The sequence below is a fragment of the Tiliqua scincoides genome, chromosome 4, assembly GCF_035046505.1.
Source record: "Tiliqua scincoides isolate rTilSci1 chromosome 4, rTilSci1.hap2, whole genome shotgun sequence".
In the NCBI taxonomy this organism is placed as follows: domain Eukaryota; kingdom Metazoa; phylum Chordata; class Lepidosauria; order Squamata; family Scincidae; genus Tiliqua; species Tiliqua scincoides.
In genome coordinates, this window is record NC_089824.1 from 52,942,228 (window position 1) to 52,961,975 (window position 19,748).

Sequence of the window (19,748 nt, forward strand, 5' to 3'; positions counted from 1 at the left end):
CTAATGATGTGCCTTGACAATTTTAGTGCCTTGTCAGTGTGAAAAAGGTTGAAAATTGCTGTACTAAACATCTGCCCAACCCAAATGGGACACTATGGATGTGTTCCATGCCAGACCTGCTGGTTGTCCCTTTTCTACCTGAATCACATGCGGAATTGCAACTTTCCTTCTTCAGATTCTATGAACACCTCCAGATAAAGTGTGTTTTGGGCATCCAGTAGCCTGGACCTCCCCCATTTTGTACCTCCTGTTTCTTTTATACCTTTTATGCCAAAGACCTCTCAAAAAAAGACAGAATTGTCCTAGCCACCCCCCCATGCACCAACCAGCTACACACACCACACTCTCTCTCTACCAGCATTCACCTCCTTCTTGCCCCCATCACCTTCTTCATGGCTGTTGCAAAGTGCCAGGTCTTTCTCACCTGAGCACTTAAAAAGAAGTGGTGGGGCAGCAGTAGCCATTTTCCAGAGTGCTCAGGAAAAAAAATTGTAGCATTGAAGTGGGGTAGAAGATGTAAGCTCCCCTCCTCTTTTTACCTGCTCTCTAAGAAATGGAGAAGAGGACTGCATAGCCAGGTAAATTGGCTGGGCAGGTGGTGGGGCATGAGAGGTGGTGGACAAATGCAGGTTGTGGGGCATCATTTGCCAGTTTGCAGCGTCACCCAACCTACTGCCTGAAATGAGAGATTTGACTGACCTCATGGCTGGGCCACCACTGCAAGTGCCACTTTTGAAAGTCCAAATCATGCTTAGCTCAACCATGAACATCAAAGCCAAAAGACCTCTTACTCTGTGAAGGAACTGGTTTTCCTGGCTGTGTGGTTACAAGTGTGTTAGATGCTGTGGTGCCGTGGGGTGTAATTGGTAATTTCTTCTGTCTATAGCAGGGATGGCCAAACTTGCTTTACATAATAGCCATATATATATATATACAATAAACTTCAGATGTTTGAGAGCTGCAAGAGAGATGCTTGGGAGCCGCGATAGTTAAGAAGCATTTACATTTAAGATCTACATTTAGATTTAAGCATTCTTAGGGTGCCAACCTAACCAACTTTCCAGCACTGACTTAGCTGTGCCAATGTGGCGTGCACTGCATTCTGCAGTGGGGAGGCAGTCAAGGGGCCTCTTCAACATATGGGCATGTTTGTTACCTTACCTTGGGGCTGTATTGCAGCTAGGTCAGTGCTGGAAAGTGGGTTAGGATTGTGCCCTTAGATCCATTTACTCACCCTGAACATTACACTTCTGTTTTAATTCAGCAGACTCTGTTTATACCCGCTAAGAGCCCGATCCTATCCACACTTTCCTGGGAGTAAGACCCATTTACCATAAAGGGATTTACTTCTGAGTAGACATGCATAGGACTGGGTTGTAATGATAACACTTGATTTTTTAATGTACCTTTTATATTAATTGTGATGCGAAAAGGAAGTCAGCCAAAGTATTATATGGCACATTATACGTCAAAGAGCCGCAGGTGGCTGGGGAGCCAGAGTTTGGCCACCCCGGTGCATGAGGTGCTGAGCACTGGGTTGAATTCCAACCAGTGTGCTGAACCGACACCCCGAGAGATGCCTGTGCTGGGGGGAGGCTCCACCACACCTCAGCCTGTCGAGGTCAGGGCAAGTTCCGCGCGTTCAAATGTCACTGAGCGACCTGCTGCCGCCGGGTCGCCGGGACCTCTGCAGCCCTCCAGCCCACCGGGCTCAGCCAGACCAGTGGCGGTAACCTGACCCCCCTGCGCACTTCGGGGGCCTGCGCCTCCCTCCCCTTCGCCCGCCGCTCTGCCTCTGCTCGGCGCACAACCCGGGGAAGGCATGAGCGGGAGAGCAGCATCCCGAGGCCGGGGGTGAGTCGAGTGCCTGCTGCTCACTGGGGGGTGAGGAAGCCGCTGTTGGCTTAAGGCGCCGCCGTGTTGCTTTAGCGTCCGCCTGCGGGGAAGGCGGGGGAGGGGGAGAAGGGGCGAGGACCCCTGTCTGCAGGAGGGGCAGGGATCGGGGGCAGCACTGGGCTGCGAGGCTGCAGCCCTCGGCGCACTTTCCTGGGAGTAAATCCCAGGCCACGCCACGGGGCTTACTTCTGAGCAGACACGCAGAGGCTTGTGCTGCGTGCGTGGGTGAGGACGGCGTTGAGCCCCTGTCCGGGGTGCAGAGTCCGGGGTAGGGCAGCCGCGAAGCAGGAGGAAGGAAGCGCCCCCCAAAAGCCCAGCGCCCCGTGGTGTGCTTGGAAGCCAACTGGAGCTGAAACACTAGCCAGACTTTCCTGGGAGTAAGCCCCATTGACTCTAGTGGGACTAACTTCTGAGTAGCCATGCATAGGATTGGGCTCTGGGGTTACAATCCTATGCACGCTTCCATTGGATTCAATGGGGCTTACTCCTGAGTAGACACGCATAGGCTTGGGCGCTAAAGCTGCAGTCCTGTGCACACTTTCCTGGAAGTAAGCCCCATTGACTATAGTGGAACTAACTTCTGAGTAGTCGTGCTCAGGAGTGGGCTCCGGGGCTGCACACTCTCATGGGGCTTCCACCTGAGTGTAAGGGGCGATTTCCAGAGCACTCCCAAGCAAAGCACAGCAGACACCCCAAGAATCCGTGCGGAGGGGAGGGAACTGGTGGAGAGCTGGGGTGGACGGAAGACGGAGTTTGCCGCGGGCGGTGGCGGCACGAAGGGTTCACCGGCTGGAGGAGCGCGCGCTTCCCGGGGAGACTGTCCAGCAGGCGAAGCGCCGCTGCCTGCTTGCCCCCTGTGGTGGCGCGGGCCCCGGCAGCGGGCGGAGCCCCTGCTCAGCCGGCGCGGGGCTTCTGCCTCTCCCCAGCTCTGGCTGGTCCTTCCAGGCGCATCCCGCCCCCACCCCACCTGCTCCGCTAGCAGCCTTCCCCTTCCCCATCCCGGCCATCGCCACCTCTTCCTCCTCCTTCCAAAGAGCAGAGCACGATCGGCGCCTTTCATGCCACCCGCTCGCCCGAATCGCCACCCTCGCCTTCCACGCGCAATTGTAAGTTGCTGGGTCTGCGAGTCCTTCCCCCTCCCTCCAGCGCGATCGCCCCGCAAACTTTGCTTTGGCGCTCCGCACTGAGGCAGCCGTCCGATCCACGCTTTCCTGGGAGTAAGCCCCATTGGCTATAATGGGACTTACTTCTGGGTAGACACGCATAGGCTTGGACTCTCAGGCTGCAATCCTATTCACACTTTCCTGGGTGTCAACCCCACTGGCTATAGTGGGACTTACTTCTGAGTAGACATGCCTAGGCTCGGACTCTAATCGGGCTCCACAGCCAAGAGAAATCAGAATAATTCCCCCCCCCCCAAGTTTCTGGAGGGAGCTGCGCTGCCCGCAGCCCCAGGCGGGAGAAGTTGGAACATGTGCGTGTGTGCCTGCGCGTCTGAAACGTTAAACCGGCGGTGATGAGTGTTAGCTAAAGGTCAAGGGCAGGCAGCGCCCGTCTGCTTCACCTATTTGGCGCGGGGCCTGGGAATCTACCTTGGGAAGCAGATCGTGTGCTCTGCGGCAGCGGCGGGGGAGGCTCGCTGGGTGGGGGCTGCAGGTTTCACCGCTGCCTGTCTGGGATGTGCTTGCCTTGCAGATCGGCGGCCTCCGACTCTTCCAGCCCTGCAGCATCAGCCCTGTTGGCTGACGTGTCCAAACACTGGGACGCTTTGCCCCGCGGGAAAAAAGGCATCCAGACCTGGTGCTGCAAAGGCAATATTGGGCCTGCTCTCTCTCTCGCCCCGCCCTCCTCAGCACAGAGAGGCACACACACCATCGAAGCTCCTTGGTTGACCAGAGACCATGGAGGACAGGTTGCCTCTACCTTTATCCATTGCATAGAGGAGGGTGTTTTGGGCAGCTCGACATGGAAGGATTTCACCCTCTCCCTCTTTCACCCCAAAGAAACTTTATACCCCCGACAGAATTCCTCTTGGAGGCCCTGGTTTCAAAAGCTGCACCTGCCCAAATTCCTTCTTCTATACCAGCCATTTTCAACCACTGCTGTGACACACTGGTGTACCATGGGTGGTCTACAGGTGTACCATGGGAGTTTGGGGGAAGATCAGTAGGGCCCCTGGGGGATGCGAGCCCCTGCTGTCAGTCAGCGCTGGTGTGCTTTACTAAATTGTCCAAAAACTGATGGTGTGTCTGGACAATTTTTAGTGCCTTGTCAGCATGCAGTGAGATGAAAAAAGTTGGAAGTCATTGTTCTATACCAGGGGTGCCCAAACCCTGGCCCTGGGGCCACTTGCAGCCCTCGAGGATTCTCAATGCGACCCTCATGGAGCCCCCAGTCTCCAATTAGCCTCTGGCCCTCCGGAGATTTGTTGGAGCCCGCACTGGCCCAACGCAACTGCTCTCAGCGTGAAGGCAACTGTTTGATCTCTTGCGTGAGCTGTGGGATGAGGGCTTCCTCCACTGCTTGCTGTTTCACATCTGTGATGCAGTAGCAGCAGCAAAGGAAAGGCCAGCCTTGCTTTGTGCAAGGCCTTTTATAGGTCTTGAGCTATAGCAAGACCATTCATTCATTCATATAAGTTCATCTTTAATATATCCATTTATGTAAACTTATGTAAATTTATTCAAATTTTAAATGTAAATTAATTATTTTTTTCCCCCTCCAACACAGTGTCAGAGAGATGATGTGGCCCTCTTGCCAAAAACTTTGGACACCCCTGTTCTATACAGTGGTGAAAGATATAGGCAGTCTGTTCTCCATTGTATCTTGTCACCCTGGCCCAATAAGAGCTTAGTTTCTTGGGAATCATGACTCTGCAGAGGGTGCCCTCTCTCTAGGATTTCGTCTGGCAACTCTGAAGGGATCTGGGGCCTGCAAAATGGAATGGATGTTTTGGAATAAATTCCCAGGAAGGTAGAGGAAAGGGGTGGGTCTGACGCTCCACCTTCCTCCTTAGAGCGAACCTGATGCAGTGGTAGGACTGTTGAATTCAGGTGGAAAGAAGCCATCACATTCAGACCATTGGGTCATCTTATTGGTTGCCCTCTCCTTCCACTAAAACACTATTGTGCGTGGAGGAAACTAAGAATATAGGCAGCATTGGTAGGCAGAATTAAGACATTGACAGATAATATCCAGAGACGATAAACAAGAATGCCCTGTAATTTCTCACAACCTCACAACATATACAGTATTGCTTCCATTGAAGCATCACAGCTAGCCACATCATAATTTTTTTTCAGCCTGCTCGTTCATTATAATCATCAAAACTACCCTCCTGGTTGTAGTAATTGTTCTCCTGGTGGTAGTAGTAACCTCACGATTTCTAAAATCTGATAAACCAAACTGCCAATCTTTGAATCTCCATTTTTATCTACCGCAGGCACTCGACTATAAGTCGTTCGCACAGATAAGTTGATCCCACAGATAAGCCGAGGGCAGGTCTTGAGAAATCACGGAATTTCTCTATGACCTTTGGATAAGTCGGGGGTTAAACTTAGGGGGGTGTCTGACTATAGTTTTGCCAGATCCTGAAAAATAACCCACCACTAATTGTTACCTAAGAGCTGTAGTCTCTAATTTATTAAAAACATAGTAAAAGATCATAAAATACATTTTTATTTTTTTTTATTCTGGTCTTCATCACCTTTTTGTAAGCACTATCAGAGTAAGTGCACTGTAAACAACATACCAGTAAAACAGTGGTTCCCAACCTGGTATTCATGTACTCCCAGGGACACTCAACAGGACCTTTAGGGGTACTTGAAAAAGAATAGAATAATGGTAGAAAAAGGCAGGTCATGCTCCAGAATGCCTTGCGAGACAAGAATGCCTTGCAAGGACCAGCAAGGCAGGAAGGGAGGTAGCTAGTTGACTGTGAAAGCCCCACCAATAGCTAGTTTTTGGTCATCAATTCATGTATGAACCAGTGATTGAAAACCAGCACAGTAAAAAAGCTGAAACATAATATGGAAAGTGATCAATCACCCAGAATTTCTCAGCACACTTCTGGTGCAAAACAGTGCAAAGGCAGAGTCTTCTGTTCTTCAAACAGATGAAAAGAGAAAACACTGTGATAAATACATGGAGTCTGGGCTTTCATATAGAGGAGATGAGGGCTTGTATTATTAATTACAAACATTTTGCTAATATGAAGGGTACAATTTATGGAAATGGGCTGCCAAGGGATATGCAAGTGAAAAAGGTTGGGAACCACTGCAGGAGAACCATGAATCAAATCCACCTTTAAGGTGTCTGGTGTGTTAAGCCAGAAGCTCTACTTACAACATACAACCCATAACTGGGAGTGTGCAATTCAATTCACAGCAGAGAGATGCAGCTGCATATATTTGCAATCCTTTTTACTCAGAAGTAGACCCACTGCTTTCCATGGGTGTTATTCTTAAGTAAGGGCGTATTGAATTGTAGCCTGCTTCAAATGGAAGGGAGGATTCCCATCCTGGTGTTTCAAAAAACAGACTTGCTTTGCAAGCATTTGCCAAGCAGAACCAGGCTGCAGCAGAAGGAAGGAGAATAAAAGGTTAACAGATTGCTTCTAAGGAGCTGCCTGCTGCTTGAGAAAGGAAACTTTTCAGAGTTGAAAGGCTTTACCCTCTGATTGACCCGGAGGTGAAGTGATAATTGGAGCTTGATTACTTGGCTAAAATTTCAGTATCTATGGTATTTTATTTGTGCATGTGTATGGGGGGGGGGGTGTTGCAGTTTTTATTTCAGGACCACTGCTAAGTTTATCATATAGATTATTAGACTATAAAATGTCTCCACCCAAGAAATCTGAAGGAAATATGGAGTAAATATCAAAAGTACAATGAAAAGTACACCAAAGTTAAGAAATAACTGGAACTCCACTTTGTTGAATGATACTGTCCATAACACAGGAAAAGTATTTGCGCTCTCAGAGTTTTATGTTTTTCATTTCAGAATGAAGTTTGACATTTTGGGTAGAGTCCAGTTCCTTGACAACTCAGCACAGTTGGCATATCCAGGGGAGCAAAGGGTGCAAATGCACCAGGAACTTAGGCATTTGAGGGGGGGGGCGGTGTCACAATCTGCTCCCCCCAGCCACTGATATTTTTGCATAGTCAGGAACCACATCAACCATGGCTCTGCTCTCGCAACCACTTTTGGTGTGATTCTGCACCTGTCTGATAGCCACCCTCTTGTCCTTCCCTCTCTTCTCTCCAGTCCTCCCTCTAGGCACAGTTCCTGTGTCTGAGGGCCACCCGCCCCTCCTTCCCATTAAAGAAAAGGGAAGAGAAAAGGGCGACCCTCAGATCCACCTGGTAGCCAGCCAGAAACATGTTGTGTTGCCTCTGATTTCGAAGAAGGCACGTGCCGCTTCAAGCTCCAAAGAAGCCTTTTGCTCCGCTGCTAAGTGACACAAGTTGACTACTAAGCTACAGCCCTTTCCCATCCACCCTTTCCCACGCCACAGTCCCAATCCAAACTTTCACCCCCATGAATATGAATATGAATTCGCTCCTTTATGAATAAGGAAGAGACATTGTGTGTTCCATTGTGGAACTCCAATGCTACACCTAGTTTGACTTTTTGTCTGACCGACATGTAGTGATCTTGTCACAGCAAGACTACATGGGCCACCTAACCTCAGACAAGTTTCAGCAGATGTATTCATGGTGTGCATAGAACATGCCAGTGCTGGCTGGCTGCCCAGCCAAATTTACCCTAGCTGCTGACAGCCCCTTTCCATGCATCTTGGTATTGGATCCTGGTGAGTGATATTATTTCCAGATGTGGTTTCCAGAGTGGTATTGGTTTCCAGATCCTGATGAGTGATATTATTTCCAGATGAGCCCTACAGCTCATCCCATTGGCAGCTCAAGATGGGCCCCTTTTAAATTGCTCACAGGCTATTCAGCTAGAGGGTCTTGGTTCTAGACTTGCTTCCTTGACAACACAATGTCTTTGATGTGTTGTGAGTTAGAGAAACGGTTAGGCTTACATGCAAGACATCCAGACTCTAGTAATTCCTTCGGATTTTGGATGTTTCAGAGAAAGCAATGGTGGCAGTGGTGAAGCTACAGAGAGGCAGAACAGTAAGTACTGCAGGTGCTGCAATGTGCCGTGTAAGTGCCCCCCCCAATCGCTGTCAGAGCAAAAGCGGTCCTGCACATTGAGCAAAAGCGGTCCTGTGCTTCCCAGAATGACTCAATGGTGAGTGGGAGGGGCCATTTACACAGCGTGTTGCGGCACCTGCAGTACTTACCATACCACCCCCACCCCCATAGCTACACCACATGATGGCGGAGAGGAAATGTGAATGATTCGAACATTCTGTATATCATCCGATTGGTAGCCTGTGCACTTGCCAACCACTGACATGGGATAAAACTTGCCCAGATATCATCAAGAGGAGTACCATGGGAGGAGCCATGTCCCTCCTCCTGAACATATGAACGTGCCTTAAAGTGAATCAGACCATTGATCTGCCTACCACAATATTGTCTATACTGACTGCTGACAGGGCTTCAGACAGGCAAAGCCAGGTATGGAACCTGAGAACTTCTGCATGCTGAGTTATGGCCCCATCCTCCTGAAGTTTCCACCTGGTAGATATGGTTGTGTTTGCTAAGAAACTTTCTGCCTCTCTTTTTGAGTGCTCTGTGCAAACTGAGAAGGGCGGCCTGGGTGGGGTGATCAGGCCCCAGTAAATGCCTGATGTTATCACCCTTTGGAGCTGGCTTTAGAAGGAGGCATTTCTCCTCTTAACAGAATGAAGCTTCTGGATTGGGTAGGTATGGTTCTCACCTACTTCTCAGAGTGAAGGCATGCTCGGTTCTGGAAAAGAGGCCCTGTCATTTGCTCCTCCCATGACAGTGACATCAGCCATGGATAAGAGTGCAGACAGAGAGTAGTGGTGGAGAGCTAAAGGACTTGCTGCTTGTAAACGCAAGTGAGAATGAACTAGAACAGGGGTGGGTAAACCACGGCCCACAGCCATTTGCGGCCCTCAGGGACCCCCAATCTGGCCCGCAGGGAGCTCTCAGTTCCCAATAAGCCTCTGGCCTGTTGGAGACTGTTGGAGCCGTGCTGGCCTGCGACTGCCAGTTGCTACCGCCAGACACAAGCTGCGGGCCAAGTTACAGCAAGGTCTTTTACAGTCTCCATTTGTTTTCTGATTTTCCCTAGGCATTATTTTAACCCCTCCCCCCACTGCCTCTGAACAACTTCAGTTTCCATGTGGGTCTGGCTTGGGCTGTACGTTTTCACTGTGCAAGAGGTGTGTGGCAAACGGTTCATAGTTCTCATGTGGTTCTATATGCCTGTATTACGGTTTTCATGTGCATTATAAATAAGCTCAGAAAAAATTCATTCATTCATATAAGTTCAGTCTCTAATGTATTCATTTATGTAAATTTATTTGAATTTGAAATGTAAATTGATTTTTTTTTTCCTGGCCCTCAACACAGTGTCAGAGAGATGATATGGTCCTCCTGCCAAAATGTTTGCCCACCTCTGAACTTGAACTCACCTCCCCCCAGCTGAGTCACACTTGATAGGCTATTTCTTAATAAACAGTAGCCCCACCTGGCTTCTCATTCCCTTTAGCATTCCTGGGAAGTCCACAAGTGATTATTGCAGCTGTCACACGGAAGATCAGATAAGGCAACAGGGTCAGCATCTGATTCTTTTTTTTTCCTTTTTCAGTAAGTGCGGGCACCTGTGCAAGTGCGAGGCCATCATGGTGGCGTTTAAAGGCATCTGGACTCAAGCCTTCTGGAAAGCTGTTACTGCAGAATTTTTGGCCATGCTAATTTTTGTCCTCCTCAGCCTGGGCTCTACAATCAACTGGGGCGGAGCTGAAAAACCTCTGCCTGTAGACATGGTCCTTATCTCTCTCTGCTTTGGACTGAGCATTGCCACTATGGTGCAGTGCATTGGACACATTAGTGGTGGCCACATTAACCCTGCGGTGACTGTTGCTATGGTCTGCACTCGGAAGATCAGCCTTGCTAAGTCCATCTTCTATATTGCAGCCCAATGCCTGGGTGCCATCTCAGGGGCAGGAATTCTGTACCTTCTCACCCCCCAGAGTGTGGTAGGGGGGTTGGGAGTTACGCAGGTAAAACTTCCTTGCTCTTATTTTTCAGAAACATAATCAATCAGAACTTTAATTGTGCAGGACATCTCTGATCTAAATCAGAATTAAATTAAAGTCTGTGAAAAAGCTTGCATGAGCTTAGAGTCATGATATGACACCCATGTCATATCCCATAGCCATGGATGGACTATGTGTACATTTGCTTTAAGCCATTTCTGCCTAATGTTACATATACACAACAGGGACCAAATGTGTTCACCTGTGGGCTGTGAAAAAATGGGTTTTAATGTCCTTATTTTATATGAATTAAGGGAAGATATTCTCTCTTTCTCTTTCTCTCTGAATATTTATATACCGCTTTTCAACAGAGTAATTCACAAAGTGGTATGCATAGAACTAAATAAATTCATGGTTATATGGCCTGTTCAGTATTAATAAATATAAATATAACCTGTTCAGGATTAAGTAATCTGAAAACATTTGGGGAATGTGCCTTGAAATTTGAAGTGGTGACCTTTCAGTTTCTTCATAAGACCTTTAGACAGCCATCTTTCTGCGGAGAGTCTCATTCCTATGAATGGTCAACATACATTTGGGAAAGCTGATGTGTTGGGTTTGTTTTTTTAAAATTTTCAGACTTTATATGTATGCTGCCAATTGTATACTGAATTTATTCATAAGAACTAACTTCATGTGGATCTCCACTATACAGTGACTGTAAAACCTATTTCATAGCATAAAAATATAAAGGACAAATTATATTGGCTCTTGGTGAACAGAAGTGACATTTGTTCTTTCTTTCAAAATAAGAAAGTGGATGGGGGAGTGTCCTTGATTTATCTGATTGACAGGTTTTTCTTTCTTCTCAGCAATTGCCCTTTAACAGAAATTTTATAAAACTTAAAAAAAAAACAATTTCATAACAGGCATAACATGTTGGCAGAAAATGTGAAATAATGCTGAAATTATGAGAATGTTAAAAATCTATGGCTGCAATCCTAACCACACTTTCCCTAGAGTAAGCCCCATTGAACAAAATAGGACTTACTTCTGAGTAGACCTGGTTAGGATTGTGCCCGAAGTTGTTTTGATTGTGTGAGAAAGAGCCTTGTGTTTAAGGTCTCATGCTTCTTTAAAATAGACTGCCTTAGATTCCAGCTCTGAGCTCTGCTAATAAGGAATCCCATCAGTTAACCTCACTGCAGGACATTAAAATGCACTTGAGCTGCATGCTGCCTGTTTTTTAATTGAAACTGGAATTAATTGAGTTTGAGCTAATTAATGGTTTTATAATAGAACACTAAATTACAACCCTCTGAATGAAAATGGCATGCCTGATCTCTGAATATCATGTGAAAATCATAGTCAAAAATCCATTTACACTCTATTGTATGCCACAGGCTGCAGCTTGTGTCGAGCCATATCTGGTAAGCACCTTCCATGTCTTACCCTTTCCTCCCCCTCTCCAGTGGTGCAGCCATGCTGAAAAGGTGACTGCTGTATCCAGTAGGTGTTGCAGAGCGAGATTTAAATCCCCTTTCCTTGCTTTAAGCCTCCTGACCCAAAATGGTACTCCTTGGACCTGCACCAGTGATTTTGCTGGTGCAAGTTCAAGGAAAGAAAGGGGGCAGGGAAGCTGCCCACAGAGGGGATAGGATACAGCATGCACCGTCACCATCAGATCCACCCCCTCCGACAGTCTCCCCACCAAGTTCCTTCCCCTTCCTGCCCAATTTCATTCCCTCCCTGCTCCATTCTGCTTTCCTCTGCCCCCTCCCCAACCCCCCATCACCTCCCTCAGTGGGCAGGTACTGCTCTGTCAATGCAAGCGGGAAGGCTCTAGCCTTCCCACTGGCACTTCAGCAGCACACTACTTGGCACACTGCCGGCGCACACTTTACAGTCTTTTTTCAGCAGTCCCTGGCAGCGGAAAAGGCATTCTGCTGGCAGCAAGACCCAACAGGATTGGGCAGGGTGACCAGACCCTGTTCATTTTTCTAGGGTATGTCCTCTTTTTCAGCTTCGTAGTCCACCATAATAAGGAGCCTCCTTTCATTTCAAAAGCATGTTGGTGATGTTCCTGCACCACTCATTGAAATGAATGGGGGTTGTACAGCAGCAGTGTTTGCTGGAGTGTGACCTTCTGTTACTTTAAAATACCTTAAAATCAATCCACTTAAATATTTTTATTTATTTTTAAAAGTTTCTATTCCACTTTTCTCTTAATTCAAAGCAGTTCACAATAATAAAAATAATCCTTTAAAACAGTGTTTCTCCAACTGTGGGTCGGGACCCACTAGGTGGGTTGCAAGCCAATATCAGGTGGGTTCCCACTCATTTCAATATTTTATTTTTAATATATTTGACTTGATGCTACTATGGTATGTGACTGCATTTGGGGGAATGTGACTCATCTGTACTTTTAACAGGCTACCATGTATATGCTTTAACAATGACAGTAAATGGAACTTACTCCTGGGTAAGTGTGGATAGGATTGCAGCCTTGAATTGTTAAAAATTTTCCTGCTTGATGATGTCACTTCTGGTCATGACATCACTTCCAGTGGACCCTGACAGATTCTCATTCTAAAAAGTGGGTCCTGTTGTTAAATGTGTGAGAACCACTGCTTTAAAACACACTTCATGAAACAAAACAACAGGTCAGATTACAACAACAATAATCTAGGAGCCGGAAATATGCAGAATTTTTTTTTTTTTAATATGGACTCATTGGTTTGAAACTGCTTTAATCAGTGAGGAGGAAATGAGATATTTTCATATTTGAGATAAGAAATTCACACTTGCTTTATTCTTCCTGGATCTCTGATGTGTTCCCTTTTCTAGGTACATAAAGAACTTTCCGCTGGCCATGGACTACTGGTGGAGCTGATAATTACATTCCAGCTGGTTTTTACTATTTTTGCAAGCTGTGATTCTAAACGAAGAGATGTCACTGGTTCGGTGGCATTAGCAATTGGATTGTCAGTTGCAATTGGACACTTGTTTGCTGTAAGTTGTTGATTTTTTTCATAAGCTTTGCTGGCTAATTAAATGTAACTAAATGTGTAAATTGCATGCACTTTCAATACTTACAAGAACATAAGAACAGCCCCACTGGATCAGGCCATAGGCCCATCTAGTCCAGCTTCCTGTATCTCACAGCAGCCCACCAAATGGCCCAGGGAGCACACCAGATAACAAGAGACCTGCATCCTGGTGCCTCCCTTGCATCTGGCATTCTGACATAGCCCATTTCTAAAATCAGGAGTTTGCACATACACATCATGGCTTGTAACTCGTAATGGATTTTTCCTCCAGAAACTTGTCCAATCCCCTTTTAAAGGCATCTAGGCCAGATGCCATCACCACATCCTGCGGCAAGGAGTTCCACAGACCAACCACACGCTGAGTAAAGAAATATTTTCTTTTGTCTGTCCTAACCCTCCCAACACTCAATTTTAGTGGATGCCCCCTGGGTTTAGTTCTTGGGCTGCCCCAGATAACATCCTGGGTTTAGTTCTTGGGCTGGGGGAAAGACCCCATTTTAAAGCCCTGGAGAGCTGCTGTCAGTCACTACAAGAAATAGTGAACCAATTATAGTAAATAATTAGAAGAAATAATAATAGGAAATAGGAAATAGAACCAATTATCTGATGAAGACAACTTCATGTATTCTCTACACAATTGTATATGCATGGTGTACATTTCTCTTGTTCACATCTTAATGTCCCATTCACATATTAAGCAGGTATGAGGGAATTGTCTTGCCTTACCTCTTTGTGAATTGTTGTTTTCAGCTGATTCTGATTTCTGAAGGTGCTGGATTCGGTGGCAGCCCTCATGGTGCCGCTGAGCGAGGGCTTCCCAGGCAGCTCAGGACTGGGCTGCCCATTAGGATTGGGCAGTTAAACCCTAGTGATGCCACTGGGGCAGACACAATAATAAAATGCACAATATCAGTGCTTAGTTTTATTACTTTTGCAAGAACAAAGATCAAGATTGTCATGGGCTCACTCACTCCATTGCATCTTTCTCTCCTATAAAGCCAAGGACTAGATTTCACTGTGACCAAATTTTGCATCAGGAAGCAGTACAAACATGTTATGTGGTGCCTCGACTAAACAGCACTATAGGACCATTCCTGGCTTGATCACTCAATTCTGAATAGAATCATTTAACCCTTTGCAATCACTAATGCACAGTTTCATGGCATGTTGTATAAAAGATCCAAAGGTCTTCCTGAAGGCCTAGTTTGCAGAGCAGTGATTTGGTCTTGTGTTTACCTGTGCTTCATCCTCATCACCCCTGGTCTAGAATAAGTCTTTGGAAAAGTATTCAGGAACTGGGAGGTGCTTGAGCCAAATCTGGCCCTCCTAGCTGTTGGAAGTGAAGAAAGGTGCAACCACACTGGACAAGCAATGTTTGTGAAGGGGGCAATATAGTTGACAAGCTCACCAGCTGGGATATAAGAGTTTCCTGTCTTACTTTTCAGCTCTCTTTGGGATACTGATCTCAGACTATCCTTCCCAGAATCTGTGTCCAGCTGGATAGCAACCATGTAGGACCTCTCTCTCTCTCTAACCTGCCCACCAACCTGTATGAAGTTCCTGTAAATAAAGCATTTCCTTTCTTTATGACCACCTGCCTTAAAGTGAGCTTCTTCACAGAAGTCTCCCAAATCCTTCTTTAAAACCAGCTATGCTAACATTGCTGCCAACCAAGAAGCAAAAGAACTGTGGAGACGGCAATATTTGGCAACAGAACTTGACAGCAGATCAAGGAATTTAGAGAACCAAAAAAGGCAGTCTCTACCGCAAAGACTGTAAAGCATATAGATGATAATGAATTATGTAAGAATGATTACTGATCAAGCTTTCAAACATATTTTTTAATACAGATCAGCTACACAGGTGCCAGCATGAACCCTGCTAGGTCCTTTGGACCTGCAGTTATCATGGGGACTTGGGAACATCACTGGGTAAGTGCCTATACCTGTATAATTGTTTTGTTACGAGAGCATCAAATAACTGAAATTGTTACTTCACTTGATCAAGCAGGACAAACCACCATGTATATGAATAATGTGTGTATTTTTGACTTGTATTGTTAGATTTGTGACTTCATTTACTTGTAAACCTCTTTGATATTTGAGAAAGGCGGTAAGAAAATGTCATAAGTAAATGAACAAGTTGTTACGTCTACTTTATACTTCCCTGCTATGTCATTGGAGCCACTATGGAGGAGGAAGGTAGTGTGCTATTCCACAGAATGTGTGACATAACCCTTAGAGTTTGCTGTTCTTTTAAAAGCTTTTTCCTAGTTCTTGACCTCTTGTCCCTCTTCTCCATTTTGTACAGATATATTGGGTAGGACCAATTATAGGAGCGGTTCTGGCTGGTGCCCTTTATGAGTACGTTTTTTGTCCTGATATTGAGCTCAAGCGCTGCCTCAAGGATGCTTTCACAAAACCAAGCCAGCAGTCCAAAGGGAAGTACACAGAAGTAGAAGATTCCAGGAGCCAGGTGGAGACTGACGATTTGCTCCTGAAGCCTGGAATGGTCCATGTCATTGACCTGGAGAGAGGTGACGATAAGAAGGGAAGAGACCCAACCAACGAGGTGCTGTCATCTGTATGACTAGCAAGGAGCACTGAAAGCAGAGAACAGCCTACTAGCATGCCCACAGATAGCCTTCCACCCATTAAAGAGACAGATCTGCTATAAATTAGGTACCTGTGACATCTTGAAATTGTAGGGGGATGGCAAGCAATGAATTAGTTGCTTTATCAGGCCGTACTCCCATTCTGTTGAAATGGTAGCAGCTAACTACGTATGTTAATGGAGCCATGTAGATTATTCCAAATTGGTAGATATCATTTTGCAGTGGTGTGAAGGGGAATCCTGTTCCCTTTCCATCCTGAGTGAATTTGAATAGAAGTATTGATTTTTACACTGAGCAGGAAATAGTCATCTTTGGCAGCATGATTGACAGATGACACTTCTATCAGAAGATGCCCATAGACACAGAAAGAAGTGTCTGTCATATTGGTCTTCTGACACTTAAATTGGCTGTTGTCAATCCTGATTAGTATTTTAATTTCAAATCTGTGACAGCAAGGCCAACATACAGTGCACAAAGAAAACTTCAAAAGCATTGGTCTTTATTGGGAGGGAGGGAAACAAAAAAAACATCCACCAGAAATTGGTACTTACTAGCCCTCCAAAAAGAAAACTCTCTCATTGTGACAAATGATCTCCAAACTGTAGGATGTTGTGCCCTAAAATAATTCTGAAACTGGAGTGTAACCATCATTTTGTCTCTCCACAAAAATGTGATTCAATTATCACATATTATTGGTAGAGCATCTAAGGCATACAAAGGACAAATAAGCCACACATTCTGCTCCATTTCGCAAAAACAAAACAGTTATATGACCTTATTACCATGCCATTGATTTTAATGGAACATATGTACAGTATTTACATCGTATATGCATTTGGAAGTGTATACATTTGCAAAATGCACCTGCTTTGCTCTCCCATTCACATCAATGAGCACTGGAAGTGGTTAACTCTGGATGGATCCTGTCCAGAAAAAATCTGTCCAGATATCAAAAAGAAAACAAAGGCTGTTCTGTTTTCAGTGCACATATTGAGACAAATAAATTGTTACTGTGCCAATTTTATACAACGGAATTGTTAAAATTACTTAACGATTTTGCTCACACTGTGATTTTTTTATTATTATTATTTATAGCAAGCAAGCATGCATTTATTAATTATTTAAAACACTGGCTGAGAGATATTTGGGCAATTGAAGCTTTGCTTTTGAATACATGGATGCTAACGACACTTGTTTTTGAGCTGATATAAATGTGAGTAGCAAAAACAGCAACATGTAATGTGTGTTGATTGGCCCCTGTGATAGCCTCTCACATACTTCTGTTCCACTGGGTACATACCCTGTGCCCATGCTGAAAAAGCCCTTGCCCACAGAGGCTATGTGCACAATGGTCACATGATGGCCACATAGTAACAAAAGCAGGTGAGTGGAGTCTGTGATCCTCCAGGGCATCAAGAAGCAACAGCGTATTCTAGTTTGCAACATTTTGGTGCCATTGTTGTACTGAATTTTGCTCTTGCCCTTTATGAACTTTAAGTGCTTTTGATCAAAAAGAAGTAATGTTTACACTTTCTCAATGTAGCCAGAACTGAAATCTGCAAAGGCTGAGGAACTCTGTATGGAACTTATCAGTTCACATTAAAGATGTACTAATGAAATGTGACAAATACACCATACAGAGCTACCTTGAGAACAATGGGAAATAAGGATTTAACAAGGGCCCCTTCATCACTTGGTGACATTACTAGGTAAGAAAAAGGACATAAGTAATTTTTTGCATGGCAAACACAACAAGATGGTGAACACACTTTTTTTCTTCATGAAAGTGATTTCTGAAATTGTCATGTGTGGTGCAGACCTGAGTTTCATGATACAAATGCAAACAAGAAAATGCTGAGAGTATGGCAAAAGCAATCTAAAAAAATCCAGTGCAAAAGTGCATCACTAGGGCTACAATCATATCCATGTTTACCTGGGAGTTAGCCCCATTAACTATAATGGAACTTAGTTCTGAGTAGACATGCATACGATTGAGCTCTAGTCCTCCTAAAAGAAGGGCATGGATTTCAGTGGGAGGCAGATTGGGCATCTTCGGACTGCTTCATCTTCTCTAGAGCAGCTCTCCACACATATCCATACACAAGTAAATGAATGGCTGTGCATTGAAGCATCTGCATTTACAGCGTTACCGATTCAAGGTCACGTATTTGTGCCTGTAACTTCAGTAGAAAAAGTTCTTCTTTGGTTTGTTCCAAAGAAATAAAGATAAAAAATGAGTGATGCCTTTTATTGGAGCCACTCTTACACAGGATCTCTCAAACTGAAGCTTGCCAGAACTTCCCAACAGTTCTGACAAGCTCTGATAAAGACATTAATGTGCCAACTCTCAATATCTTTCTCAGCCTCAAAAATCAAAACAACCCCTCTGCCAAGTTATGTTGTTGTTTTACTTGGAAGAGGGTATTGTGTTTTAGTTTTACTAGTGACATGAGCCAAGCAGGTATCTTTGGGAATTTTGCAGTACAACAAAGGTCAGATTACTAAAAGTATACTCCAGGTTGACTGTCTTGAGAAAATGACTTGACCTCAACCTCACAGGATGGATACATGCTGTTTCTAAGCTATTGTTGCACTGCTACCACAATCGATACTCTTTGGATAAGCACTATTGTGGTGTTGTTGGTTTTTTGTTTTTTTTTTTAAATGTGTATTTTACCCTATGATTGTTTTTTTTCAGTGTGCATTTTGGTAATTCAGTGCATGCTTATATACTTCACATTTGTTAACTCATCAACTGTGACATAAAGCAGTGGCTTATTTAGTTGTCTCACAAATGCATTTAGTTCTCTCACAAAAAGACATTTATTTTACATCCGAGATTGTGTATTAGAGTGTTGGCGCCATGTTGTTCACAGCCAACATGAGATGCAGTGTAAGCCAAATTACATCCCTTGCGGAGCCACCCTCCTTCCACTGGTAAAAATTGTCTGGCAAAATTCTACACTTCAGATACTCTCATCAATGGAAATTGGTCTGAATAAATGCCTTAACTATGCAAGCCACTTTGGCTGGAAACCAAATTTCCAGCACTGCCATAACTGTGCTGATGTGGCATGCACTGCATCCTGAAGTGGGGAGGCAGTCAAGGAAAGGGCATGTTTGTTACCTTACCTTGGAGCTGCATTGCGGCTAGGCAGGTGCTGGAAAGTTGGTTAGGATTGCGCCCCTCATGCCCCAAGTCAGACAAGCTACAGGCCCCAAGAACGATTCTGATGAAAGCAATGAATCTACCAGTGGTAGCAAGGAGCCAACCGTATCAGAGAAATTTCCCAGATTGATTGTTCCTTATGTGCTGCTTTTTAGCCTAAATAACTGCTGTATCAAGTCATTTGGAAGACTGTAACATTTTATATAGTCAGATTTTGTCCACCGTGACTCCCCCCCCCCATAGCTACACTGGTAGCATTCATTTACCTTAATGCCGAATTAGTGTACTTTCTGGAGCTTGTTGACTCACATACTTCACTTGTGATAATATACGCAACAATTTAGACTTCATAATCCCAAAATTATTGAAACCGCTTTCTGAACTTCTTTGTTGAAACGTGGTATAGAATTTTTTTAAATACTAATATAAAACAGTAGGATAAATGGTGACTTCAGAGGCTTAGCTGAAATAGTAACAGAGAAAGTGTGACTTTCTTCCAGGTCACATTAAAGGCGAGGAAGCAGGTGGAGATGCCTGTATCCCTCACAGGAGAGAGCATGTTCTCCACAGAACGTGCATCTTGGCATTTGGAGGGGAAGATGCATGCATCCCTTTCCTTTGCATGTGATGCAGAAGTGGCAAGAGAAGGAGTAGGGTAGATGTCCGTTGCCAGCCAAAGAAAATTAGGCCTTCACAGTAAGGTGGCCCATCTAAACTTAAAATAGAAACATGGATACATTGGTACATGAATACATATAACCAAAACCTTTCCCAGCCCAGTTCAAGAATGACACAAGCCTCTTCGTATGGATTCACAAATCACATGTCAACTGAGTGACATCCTAGAAAATCCAAAGCAGACCTCACCAATCCCCTCAC

The 19,748-nt window shown here is 45.1% G+C and overlaps 1 protein-coding gene across 1 annotated transcript; it reads left to right on the plus strand.

The window, feature by feature from the left end:
• The first annotated feature begins 1,822 nt into the window (after window positions 1–1,822).
• AQP4 (aquaporin 4) lies at window positions 1,823–15,675 on the plus strand. The gene is made up of 5 exons (XM_066623634.1): window positions 1,823–1,854; window positions 9,646–10,060; window positions 12,884–13,048; window positions 14,937–15,017; window positions 15,397–15,675. Exons 1-5 carry the CDS (start codon window positions 1,823–1,825, stop codon window positions 15,673–15,675), a joined length of 972 nt encoding a protein of 323 aa, XP_066479731.1.
• The last annotated feature ends 4,073 nt before the right edge of the window (window positions 15,676–19,748 follow it).